This window comes from Callospermophilus lateralis, chromosome 2 (genome assembly GCF_048772815.1).
Source record: "Callospermophilus lateralis isolate mCalLat2 chromosome 2, mCalLat2.hap1, whole genome shotgun sequence".
In the NCBI taxonomy this organism is placed as follows: domain Eukaryota; kingdom Metazoa; phylum Chordata; class Mammalia; order Rodentia; family Sciuridae; genus Callospermophilus; species Callospermophilus lateralis.
In genome coordinates, this window is record NC_135306.1 from 199,513,899 (window position 1) to 199,527,071 (window position 13,173).

At 39.6% G+C, this 13,173-nt stretch overlaps 1 protein-coding gene across 9 annotated transcripts; it reads right to left on the reverse strand.

The window, feature by feature from the left end:
* Positions 1 to 5,707: 5,707 nt before the first annotated feature.
* Or10v1 (olfactory receptor family 10 subfamily V member 1) lies at positions 5,708 to 10,688 on the reverse strand. Of its 9 annotated transcripts, XM_076844647.2 has the most exons (4): positions 10,632 to 10,688; positions 8,434 to 8,493; positions 8,318 to 8,351; positions 5,708 to 8,241 (listed from the first exon to the last, which is right to left on the reverse strand). In XM_076844647.2, exon 4 carries the CDS (start codon positions 7,877 to 7,879, stop codon positions 6,950 to 6,952), a length of 930 nt encoding a protein of 309 aa, XP_076700762.1. In that variant the 5' UTR covers positions 7,880 to 8,241; positions 8,318 to 8,351; positions 8,434 to 8,493; positions 10,632 to 10,688; the 3' UTR covers positions 5,708 to 6,949. The 9 variants fall into 9 exon arrangements, 7 of the variants coding, with proteins under 7 accessions (XP_076700762.1, XP_076700764.1, XP_076700760.1 ...); XM_076844649.2 differs by lacking the exon at positions 8,318 to 8,351; XM_076844645.2 differs by lacking the exon at positions 8,318 to 8,351 and having other exon boundaries at positions 5,708 to 8,317.
* Between the last annotated feature and the right edge of the window lie 2,485 nt (positions 10,689 to 13,173).

Below are 13,173 nucleotides of genomic sequence, written 5' to 3' on the forward strand. Positions count from 1 at the left end.
TGTTGAATATCAGACCCTAAATTAGGCTGTTGGTCTAATGGTCTGGAAAATTACAGATCAGAAAATCACAGCAACCCAGTCAAATACATGCAGAATACAGTCAGCCCTCCATATCCATGGGATCTGCATTTGTGGATTTAACCATCCACAGATCAAATGTATTTGGAAAAAGATTATGTATGTACAGACCTTTTTTTCTTGTAGTTTTCCACAAAACATTACAATATGAACTATTTACATAGCATTAATATTGTATTAGGCATTATAAGTCCTCTAGAGATGGTTTAAAGTACTTAGGAGGGTGGATATAAGTTCTGTGCAAATACTATACCATTTTCTATAAGGGACTTGAGATCTGTGGATTTTGGTGTCTGCAGGGGGTCCTGGAATCAGTTCCCCTCAGATCCTCTCTCTCTCTCTCTCTCTCACACACACACACACACACACACACACACACACACACCCTGGCCATCTTTCTATTGTCTCCTCAGAATGGACCCACTTTGGGAGGGAGGGTCTTTCCAAGTCAGGTGCCTAAGCCATTACTTATGAGAAGGGAAGGGTTACTGCTGCCCCTTTTGTTCATACTCAAGTTGTTCTGTTTTGTGTTTTGCTTGCTGATTAAGAAGGAGCTGAGGAGCTATTGCATCAGAGTTGGTGACACCATAGAAGCCTCCTTAGAACTGGCCAACACCTGGACAAAAGTAAATAAAAAAGTGGGAGTTAAGTTAATAAATCAATGTCAGTGCTGGGAGATAAGCTTAAGTATTAGCAAACACAACCCTCTCGTTGCCTAGTTACTGAGACTGAGGCTTTGTTATGGGCTGAGCAGTGGCCCCCAATGCATATGCTGAGGTCCTAACCCTCACTATCTGAGAAGGTGTTTTTTGAGATAGAGCCTGTAAAGAGGTAATAAAGATTACGTGAGATCATTAGGGTGAGCCCTCATCCAATAAGACCTGTCTTAGAAAAAGAGGAGAGTAGGGCACAGAAGTACAGCCGAAAGGCCGCTGAAGACAGAGGGGGAACACAGCTGAAGGACAAGTGAAGGACAGAGACATCAGGAGGAACCAACCCTGCCAGCACCTTGAACTTGGACTTACAGCCTCCAGGACAGTGGAAAATAAATTTTGTTGTTTAAGCCACTCAGTCTGGGGTACCTTGTTATGATTTGGATAGGGTTTGAGTGTGTTCCCAGAGGTTCTTGGGTCAGAAGGTTGGTCCCCAGTGTGGTCACGTGGAGTGATCCTATGGGGCATGGACCCTTGCTCAGAGTGATTAGGACATGAGGGCATCACCTTTGGAAGAGATTAATGCAGTTCCTATGGGATCCCCAAGACTGGGCTATTATAAAACAGCAAGACTGGTCCCTTCTTGGTCTTTGGCTTCTTGCCTTGCTGTGTATTCTGCCCATCTTCCATGCACTCCCTCAATGATGCCACCTGCCATGTTGTGATGCAGCAAGGAGGAGCTGCATAGGTAGCCAAATAGATGGGGTTACCCTATCTTGAGCCTATCATGAGTTAAATAAACCTCTTTTCTTTATAAAGTACCTAGACTCAGGTATTTTTAATAGCAAAAGAAAACAGATCAATATACAAAACAGACCTAGCAACCGTAAAGAATAAAAATGACTTTCCCAGCATTATAGTTCCTACAAATCATTTCTCCTGGATCTCAGTCCCATATTGTCCCATCCAGAGAAGCAATGGGAGATGAATCAGATGCTGTAGGGTCCAATAAAATCCAAGCTGACTCTTGGAATAACCCATAACTCCTTTCATTTTGTTATGCCTCATCCATTTCCACTGCTATAACAAAATATCTGAGACTGGGTATTTATAAAAGTAGAAATTTTTTTTGTACTGTACTGTAGTCTGGAAAGTTCATGACCAAGACACCAGCAGACTGGTGTCTGGCAAGAGCTGGTCTTCCCTTCCAAGATGATGTCTCACATTGTAGAAGGGATGGGAGGGCAAGGATTCAAGCTAGTTCCCTCCAGTTTTTTTTTTTACATAGCTTTAATCCATTCCTGAGAATCCTCATGATTTAATCATTTCCCCCAAAGACACTCCCTGAGGGGGTGTAAACCATAGCATGTAAACCATAGCAGTTACATCTCAGATATTCCCCAAACATCTGCTTTCCTCTATCACCCTATATCCATCTCTTTACCAAATTTATTCTTATCTTTTGACTCATCTCTTTACCATTATTCCTTCCCCATCCTGCTTAGTAGAATTTCTGTTTCCTCTCTTCTCCCTCCAAATACTTCAGTACCAGGAAGGAGAGGATGTCTGTTTCAGACGTTTTTCTTGGCGGTGACAGCATAGCGTGTGTGTCGACCTAGTTTTCTAGAATTAGTGGAATGGAGTGTGGCATATATATGACAGTAGCTCCAAAGCAACCATGAATTACAAATTCTCAAAACTTTCTGAGTGACTGAAGTTTTAAAAATCCTGCTAAATTTGGGTTAAAGGTGTAACAGGGATTCACTTGATGCTTTCACTGTATACTTTGTGGCTTTGAATCTTATATGTTTTTTTTTCTTTTTCCCAATCTTGTTTTCCCTGAACTTCTCCTTGATCTTCTTTTCCCTAATTTATCCTCCCTGATCTTTTCCCTAAACAACTTCTTCCTGATCTCCTCTCTGATCTTCTCCTTCTTGTTCTCTCCTCCCTAATCTCAATTTCTCTGATGAGCTCTATAAAAGCCCCCTGTTCCTACAGATGGGCAGAATCACAGCCTTTGGGACAGAAGTTCCTTGTGTTTCTTCTTTGCTAGCAAAGTAATAAACCTTCTTTTTACCTTTTTTAACCTCATCTTCATTATTAGATTGGTGTTGAGGACAAGGACTGAGCTTTTGATTACAAAGGTAGCAGCATACATGATCTTCCTTTAATATGTGATAATGATATTAATGTGCTATAAGATATATAAGACGCAATCCTCTCAAATAGTTTATTGTTCCTCTTTGTATTTTCCACTGTCTATATTTCTTAGGGAACAAAGCATTTATAGATACTAGACTCAAATAACACATTAAAAATTAGTACTAAAATGTTTATTTATTTTTTGTTTCTTTATTTTTATGTGTGAGGCAAGTGCTCTGCCACTGAGCCACAACCCAAGCCCCTAAAATTGTTATTTTTAATGAAAAGATTTTTTTTTTTTTTTTTACAAAAAGGAAAAAGAAGTTTATTGCTTTGCTAGCAAAGGAGAAACACAGGGTACTCCTGTCCCAGAGCCTGATTCTGTCATTAGGGGACACACGGGTTTTTAAAGAGGTGATTCAAAGACTACACTCCCTGGTTCTCTGTCCAGAGTTGTAAATTGGGGAGGTAGTAATTTCTGAGATCTTCTGGTGCCATTCCCAAATCTGAATTACTTTTATTCCTGTTGTGGGTGTGCACTTAAGGACAGAGAACTCTGCCTGGGATGGGGAAAATGGTAATTCTGTTTTCCCTGAGATTAGGGAGGAGCAGGGAAAGAGGAAGAGAAAGAAACATCTGTTTGGGGGGCCATAGTTACAACAATCTATCACAGGTGGCATTGAGCAGATGTCTGTCTAACTGAAGGATTCCCAAAGAGGTGGACAACCAGGTACTGTATCTTCATCTTGTCCCACTCTACAATTTTTTTCCTCCATGATTTGGACAAAGGAAATAAAATACCATTTTGCTATTTTTAAAGAGCTAGGGTGAATAAAATCCATCATAAAGATAACTTTGGCAATTTGCATTACTTCACCCAAACCATAGAAGATCCAATTTATCAATGTTAAATAACAAGTCCTAAATTTACGCTACTAAAAAGCAAATTATGGTCAGGCAGAACAGAAAGTTATTTTAAAACACTGTATGGAATTTCAGTTGAGGCCAAATTTATGAGTCTAAAGTGATCAAAATGAATTAACAAAAATTAACTTTAAGATCATGAACAGTGACGTTTCCCCAGAACAAAATGTTCTGTGCATTATGGCTATTTCCTGGTGAAAACTTATAGAAGAGTATGAAACTAGAGAATCTAGAAGTCGACTACAATAGTAAAGAGGGCTCAAATATGACTTGGAGTACTTGCTCTGGAGAAGAGGATGAAGACTTGTAGAAAATACAAAATCTGTTCTAATACATTTGAAAAGATTTTCCGTAGAAGAGAATTCTGGAGGGTAAATAGGACCAGTGGAAGAAAGTTGTTTGTAGGTAGATTTTGGCTCAAGGTAAAGCAGAGTACTTTAACAACTTGAATGAGCTTACAAGGAATGGACATCTTATGAGTTAATTACCTCTCCCCTTGCAAGTCCAAGAGGAGTCTGGGTGACTATCCAAGAAGCGGAAGAAGAGATTCTTGACAACTATGCAATTGAATGATACCAACTTTCATCTTTCCCTATATCTTCACTTATTAAATGACATTTTCCTTTGTTATCATCTTTTTATGACTGCAGCACTCTTTAAAAGCTATGAACACTGTCATGAGTTTGTATTTTGGTTATTGAAACAAAATGTGTAAAGAATAGTTCCCCTTCCTGTTGCTAACTCTAAAGCTCTGTTGAAATGATACAGTTATCATGTATTAATTGTACAAATCGGTGGGATTCACTGTGGTGTTTCTATACATATATATTGAGGATAGTGAGGGTTAATCATGTCCAACCTCACTACTCTTCTACTCTCAAACCCGTACCCCTCTTCCCCAGCAGCCTTTCCAGTGCTTAAGTCCTTCTTAATTTCCTTCTGTCCCCCCTCACTCTTCCCCATCTCTAGTGACCACTGTTTCATTCCACACTTCTACCAGGTTGACTTTTTGGTTTCCTTAGATGAATGATGGTATGTGGCATTTCTCTTTCAGCCTCTGGCTTGTTTCACTCAACATCACGTTTCCCAGTTGCATACACATTACTGTAGATGACAGGATTTCGTTCATATTTATGGCTGAGTAGTATTCCATTGTGTAAATTATACCATTCACCTGTTAAAGGGCATCCCAGTGGATTCCATATTTTGGCTATTGTGAATAGTGCTGCAATAAAGATGGAGGTGCAAGTGTCTTTTTGGTATAAAGATTTCAATTCCTTTGGTTATGTATCTAGTAGTGAAATTTCTGTCATGTGATAGTTCTATTCTCAGTGTTTTGAGAAATCTCCATAATTTTTAATAATGCTGTACTATTTTACTTTCCTACTAGTGGTGTGTAAAAGTTCACTTTTATTTGCGTCCTGGCCAGCATTTATTTTATTATTTATTCTCTCTCTCTCTCTCTCTCTCTCTCTCTCTCTCTCTCTGGGGAATAAACCCAGGGTACACTGATCTACATCTCCAGACCTTCTTATTTTTTGTTTTGACACAGGGTCTTGCTAACTTGAGGTTGGTCTTGAACTTGTGATCCACTGGGATGACATGATATCTCACTTGACTATCTCTAATGATTAGTGAAGTTGAGTATTTTTTTCGTGTGATTATTGGCCATTTTTATATCTTCTTTTGAGAGGTGTCTGTTTAGGGGCAGTCTCTTCAATATATGGTGCTGGTAATGTTAGATAGACATATGCAGATGAATGAAACTAGACTCCCCTTTTTCTCACCATACACAAAAATCAACCCAAAATGGATCAAAGACCTGAACCTTAAACCAGAAACTCTGCCAGATTTCTACAAGAAAGGAGGTGGGAACACTTCAAGACGTTGGTGTTGGCAATGATTGTTTAGACAGAACTCCAAAAGTATAGGCAACAAAAATAAAAACAGACAAATGGGATTACATCATGCCAAGAAGCTTTTGCACAGCAAAGGAAATAATCAACAGGATTCCGACAACCTACTGAATGGGAGAAAATATTTGCAAATGGTACTTCTGACAATGGCTCGACATCTAGAATGTATAAGGAATTCAAAAAGATGAGCACCAAAAAAAAAAAAAAAAAAAAAATCAAACAACCTAATTTCAAAATGGGCTAAAAACTCTTCTTTGCCACCTATGACCTTGAAAGGAACCCTTGGAATCTTCTAGTTCAGCCTCCGCTTCAGATACAAGGGAGCTGGAGCCCAGAGCAATAGAGAGACTTGCCTGAGGGTCGGTGCACTCCCACAGGTGGACAAGCCAGAGCAAGGAGAACAGGATGACACAGGGAAGGCTCAGCCTTGAGATTGCCAAATGCTCTTGTTCTTACCCTTGAAATAGCTTTCGTTAGCCACATCAGTTTTCTTTTCTCAAAAACAATGATGATGCTTGTTTTAGTTAGCTTTCTATCTCTATGACCAAAATGACTCTAAGAACAACTTAGGGGAGCGAAAGTTGATTGGGGGCTCATGGTTTCAGAGGTTCAGTCCACAGACAGTGGGCTCCATTGCTCTGGGCCTATGGGGAGGCAGGATTCATGGAAGAAGGGCTCACTGCAGGAAAGGTGCTCACTGCATGAGATTCAGGAAGCAGAAAAAAGAGGAGAAGGAGCCACAAGGAAGATGCACCCTTCTAGATCACACTCCCCAACTCCTCCAGCCACACCCACTTGCCTACAGTTACCACCCAATACATTCAAACTAGGATGAGCTGATTAGGTTACCACTCTCCTAATCTAGTCATTTCACCTCTGAATAACCCTGCATTAGTAGAAATGTTGGGGGGACACCTCATATTCAAACCATAATACTTACTCTGGATTATGTTGAGATTAGCCTACAAAGTGCCAGGTATGCACTAGCTTTCAAACAAATGTTGGACATCATGTTGGACATCTTGGACATCATGTTGGCTTTGTTTTCAATAAGACAGTGGTATTAGTTTTTTTTTTTTCCTGAAAGTCCCAGCATAACAGGTCATAAGTCTTAAGAGGACATTGCTGGCGTACACACGTCATTCCAGCATAATTATTGATAACATCCCATTTCACTCTCAAAAGTATCTCTATTTTAAGTGAATCATAGGGTTTGCTTAAGAAGGAAAGTTCTACCTAGAACTTTCTCAGTGTCTTCTTTAGGGCATCTTTCAGTTCCTTGTTCCTCATACTGTAGATCAACGGGTTTAAAATGGGGGTGATAAAAGTATAGACCACAGACACCACCCGGCCCATCTCAGGAGAGTAACTGGAACTGGGGGACAAATAGATAAAGCTGGTGCAGCCGTACTGCAGGAGGACCACGACGATGTGAGAGGAGCAGGTGGAGAAGGCTCGGTGGCGCCCTGCTGTGGACCTGATCCGTAGAATAGCTGCCACGATGAAGACGTAGGAGACGGAGATCAGGGAGAGTGGGATGCTTAGGACCATGAAGCTGATGGCGTACAGGGCCGTCTGGTGAACACGCGTGTCGGCACAAGCCAGGCGCATGACTGCGGGCATGTCACAGTAGAAGTGGTAGATCTCATTTTTGTGGCAGAATGGGAGATGGAAGATTAAGATGGTTAGTGGCAGTGACAGCAGGAATCCCAGCACCAGGGACCCCACCATCAGCTCCACACACAAGGACCAGCTCATGATGAGGGTGTATCTCAGGGGGTAGCAGATTGCTATAAACCGATCATATGCCATGACCGCAAGTAGGACACAATCAGCTCCTCCCAAGAAGACAAAGAAAAACATCTGTGTGCCACAGCCAACGACGGAAACGGGGGTTTTGCCCATTGAAAGAAGGTTGGCCAACGCCAGGGGGGCAATGGAAGACGTGTAGAGGATTTCCAGGAGAGCCAGGTTAGCCAGGAAGAAGTACATGGGGGTGTGGAGGGAGTGCTTCATCTGGACAGTGAGAGCAATTGTGGCATTTCCACCCAGGCTGGTCAGGTACATCGCTAAGAAAGCCACAAAAATCACCATCTGCACCTTGGGGTCAGGTGAGAACGGGCGAAAGAAGAATTCTATTCCTGCTGTTTTATTTATCCCTTCCATGGGTAGTGTGTGGGACCTACCTAAGGGAGGAAGGCACGAGTGTCAAGGCGTCCCTTGTTTCCTAGTTTTCTCAGCTGTCCCGTGTCAGAGCACTTGCTGAAGGGGCCCTGGCAACGACAGGCAAACCTTCTTGTTAGAGGAGGTCACTTCACCTGATGATCCACACATTTGCCATTTCCTCATCTTTCCTCTCCATTCCCCGCCCCAAGTCCCACAGATTGAAAAATCCTTCCTTATCTGTCCTGAGAGTTAAAAATAATTATTTTCCTACATTACCTCATACTTCAGAATTCCTCTAGATTTCCTCTTTAAGTCGGGTGAAGCGTGGCGACTCTTTCATCTAATTCGTAAGCTAGTTGTGACTGTTAAAAGATGGCTCATGAGAAACATGCATCTGCATGGCCTGATGGACCCATGTGGTATAACTGTTTGGCTTACCTGAAGAGCCGAATACAATCTTAATTTGGGGATTCTGATTGTGGGATAAACAGAGAAAGAAGAACAGTGTTATACTCACAATTCACAGGCAGAGACTCTGCCTGGAGCATAGGTACCTGTGATTTCTGGAGATGTTCACACTGGTTGTAGCAGAACCAGGGAGGATCTGTTGCTACCTAGTCAAAGAACAGACTCCAATATCAGATGCATTCAAACAAAAAATATTTTTCCTTACAAGTCATTCTTTAAAAAAAAAATTATTTTTTAGTTGTAGATGAACACAGTCCTTTTATTCTGTTTATTTATTTTTTTATCTGGTGTTGAGGATTGAATCCAGTGCTTCACACATGCTAGGCGAGTGCTCTACCACTGAATCACAACCCCAGCCCCACAAGTCATTCTTGAGTAACTGTTTATACGTGTGTAAAGTGACTCTCCTGGGTACTTTTTGGAAGAAACTCCTGTGAACATTTTTGGGCAAAGGCATCCAGAAAAAAAAAAAAAAAAAAAAAAAAAAAAAAAAAAAAAAAACAAGAGCCAAAGCTGGATCCCTTTACTGTTAATATGTTAAATCATCAGAAGTTTCTTTTTTTCCAAAGGCCAACAATGGCAACACACAGGGGATTTCACATGGTTCAACAGGAGACTTCTACAAGTGAACTCTGAGTGTATCACGTGAAACATTCAGATGTTCAAAAAAGTTACCACACTCCTACAGCAATAATAATGGTCATTTTAATGTGCCCTCACTAGCATTGGTACAGTGTGCCAATCATTTACAGGCACAATCTCCCTTAAGGTGGCTCTTCAGTTCTACAAAACAGGTACTTCCATTATTCATATTTTTTTTCGGATGAAATTTTAGTGTTTAAAGACAGAGAAGGAGTTAATTTCTAAGTCAGTCTGAAATCAAGTCCGTTTCTTTTTAAAATTAATTTCTAAAGCAGTGCATTACAGTCATACATAATAGTGGATTAAATGTGACACATTTACACGTGCACACAACACAGTCTTGTCCCTGTCTTTCCTCCCCTCTGCCTCCCCTTCCTCTACTCTCATGGTCTCCCTCATATTGTTACGACATCCAACTTGCTCTTTTCTCCAATTTTTTCTCTCTAGCCAAGTCTTTTGATCACTAAAATAAACTGTCTCACTAAGCAACACACCAGGTATAAGGCTGAATAATACATGTCTGAGGGAGAGAAAATCCTTTAATTACAATTGTCCTTTATGGACAAACTGTCACCACAAATGGGGTGTGTCACCAACAGCCCCTGAATCACTATGAAGTCACCCCAATTTGTAATATCTTTTTTTGTGTGTGCCTTTTTCTTCCTTTCTCACCACATACGCAATCAATGACATTTATTTTAATATATACCTTTGACAAAGCTTTATGAAGGCCCTACTCTACACAAAGCATAGCCCTTGTTTTTGGGAAAAGAGGGAGAAATGTGGAAAATCAGAAGACTCCGACTTGAATGAGAGATACGGTAATAAAGTTGAATTCAGTTAAGTGCTGCCATAAAACAAAGATGTACTAGGAGAACACGGGCAATAATGCCTTTTGAAAAATCACATAACATTACAATTATTTTTTTACCTTTATATTTATTTGTTTATTTTTATGTGGTGCTGAGGATCAAACCCAGTGCCTCATACCTGCCAGGCAAGTGCTCTACCACTGAGCCACCACCCAGTCCTATAATCATCATCATTATTATTATCTTTTAGTTGCAATGGACCTTTATTTCATTTATTTATATGAAGTGCTGAGAATTGAACCTAGTGCCTCACACATGCTTGACAAGCGCTCTACCACTGAGCCACAACCCCAGCCCTACAATTATTTTTTAATGCATAGAGTTTCCCACGTGAAGGAAACTTCTGGTCCTTCCTTTTTTAACAGAAGTAGATAGTTTTTTATTTTCAACATCTACAAAGTTGAAATTTGGAATGATGGTTACATTTTTAAAAGTTGAAGAGTCCTTGAAATCACATCTCTATATCAGAGCTGATTAGTATTGAGCTCTGGTTATCTGATTTAGAATGTGATTCTTCTGACCTTTCTGAACAGACTGTTCTCTGCCTCACATCAGTTTTAAGATCAAGTTGGAAGAGGGTTTCACAGTATGTATTCTTGAATTTCCCTTGAACTCTCTGGATCAAACACTGGTCCTAAGTAGGAGCTGGACTTTGACTCTTACTACAGAAAATTCCAACTTAGCCTCTGCTATCTGCCTACCCCAAACCTTGGCCTAATTATGGAGGATTTTTCTAATATGATATCTGAGGTCTAGGAGTAAATTCTTACCTTTGGATGGGCCCACATGAACTTCAAGCCATTGCAGATTTACACTGATCCTTTGCTGAATGCAGGACTCCAGGGACCTGCCTCAAGGTCCTACTGTCCTTGGGAGATGTCCATGTTGGGCATGTTGATTACTGTTAGATCTCACATCGCTGACTCAGGGTACTATGTTGAAATGCTTCTTCAACCAGATCTGATTCCTATTAGATCAGTTCTACCCTTTTCTTCTTTGTACAAAGTGACAGGCAGGCTTTACTTATCATCTCTCTGTAGCTTGGAACTTAACCTTTCAAGTTGCATTGCTATTCAGACTTAAAATTATCACCAAATAATGACATTTGTAACTAACCTGAATAATGAGTCATTGTTGGTCCCCTGAGGTGACTGAGCTCTGTTTGGGAAGCGTAAATCAACAAGATTAAATACAGTGTATCTAAGAGTTAAAATTGCATCAGAATTATTCCACCGGTACATCTTCCCTAGGGGCTGTATTTTAGTAAGTTCTTCGTGATGAGGTCAGTTGGGGGAAAGAAAAAATATTGTTTTCATTTGACTTATCTAGAAATAATTTTAAAAAGGAAATTTCCACACATAGCCTTATTTTATTTTATTTTTTTGTCACAACCACAGTATCTCCCACTTGCTTTGCTTCTGAGAAATAACTTCCTCCTAATTTTACTCCTGCCCTCTGATATTCTTTCTTAGTTTGCTTTGCTGGCTTGTCCCACTTCCCTAATTTCCACCCAAGCTGGGGCTTGGTCCCAGGTCTTTCTTTCTACTTGCATATGTTTGTAGGTGATTCAACTTAGTTTTTTGGCTTAAAATATAACTAATATGTGTTTTTTCTGCCAACCTCATCCACAGACTCCAGCTTGTATGTGAACTTCTCCATATGACATCCCTACTTGGGTAACTAATCAGTATCTCCCATTTAACAGACTGAAGTAGAATTTTAAATCCATTATTCCCTTGAGAGTTAAGTATTGGGCCATTCAAATCACGACAGTCATCTCCAAATAAATTTGTTAGTTAAAATTAATGAATACTAATGCTTCATTCAATTTCATAGAATTTTATGGAAAAGATTCGGAGAGGCAGTTTTTCTTTCAGTATTTTTTGGAGAAATGATAGATCATCTTAATCTCCTCCCCTTCCTTTTCCTAAGTCATTCATGAAATAATAGAATTAGAAGGAATTTTAGAGGTCATCTAGTGATTGCCACCTTGGATCTCCAAATTTTACAAGATCTTTAATATTATTAAGAATTTATTAGGCTCTTCCAGGTAATTTTAGTTCAAAAACTACTAATAAAGTCATACATTTTCCTGAGATAAAGATATACATACAATCCTTATTATTATTTGCTTTTTTGTTTGTTTGTTTGTTTAAGGGATTCTATTAGAGCTGGGTGTGGTGATGCACACCTGTAATTCCAGTGGCTTGGGAGTCTGAGGCAGAGGATCACGATTTCAAAGGCAGTCTCAGCAAAATCGAGGCACTAAGCAATTCAGTGAGACCCTGTCTCTAAATAAAATACAAAATAGGGCTGGGGATGTGGCTCGGTGATCAACCCCTGAGTTCAAACCCTGGTATTCCCTCTGACCCAAAAAAGATCTATTAGGAAGACCAATTTTCAAGAACACAGAGGTTTGAAGCAATGTAGAAGAATGGCAAGAATCCCTAGTCTGAATTCAGGATGACTTAAATTCAGACCTTGTCTCAGTCATTCAGTGGATGTATGCTTTTAAGTTAATTAACCTCGGTACCCTGATCTGCAAAATGAGAGTAATAGTACTGTTTTTCACTCATGGGGCAGTTGTGGAGGTTGAGTGAAATGATACATGTGCAGTGTTTATCACAGTATCTCACAGTTTCTTAGCTGGATCACTATTAATGTGGGGTTCACAGAGAAGCTACCGTCAAGTCTGAATGGTGAAGAGAATACTGACAGATGCTGATCTAGTTTAACATCAGTAACAATAAGTCTCTTCATTCCCAATATTTTTGACAGGTAGAAATCAACTACACTAGATCATTAACCACACAGAAAAAACTAGGAGGAAGCAAAGACTTCATCCTATGGAAGTAAAAATACAACTTCTGGTATACATTTAATTGTCTCTGACACATTAGGTTTAATTTATCAATATGCAAGTTTGTTTCAATAAGGAAATCAACCCATCAAAATGTATTATATCAACAAACTCTCAGAATAAAATATTGAAGAGATATGGAAAAATCTATTTCAGTGAAGATTCTTTACAAAAGCTCTGAATAAAATAGAAATAAACCATTTAAGTATATAATGGTTGACTTATAGTCAATTCTGTAAATTATTTATCCAGTGCTTATTATATGCCCCAAACTGGAAATGCAATGGTGAGTACTTACAAAAAGATTTCTGCTCTTCTATTATTATTATTATTATTATTATTATTATTATTATTATTATAGTGGGGATTGAATCCAGGGGCACTTGACCACTGAGCCACATCCCTAGCCTTTTGAAATATTTTATTTAGAGACATGGTCTTGTTAAGTTGCT

What these genes read in the sequence shown, in the direction of transcription:
- Or10v1 (XM_076844649.2), bottom strand. Translation starts at nt 7,879, where the DNA reads ATGGAAGGGATAAATAAAACAGCAGGAATAGAATTCTTCTTTCGCCCG.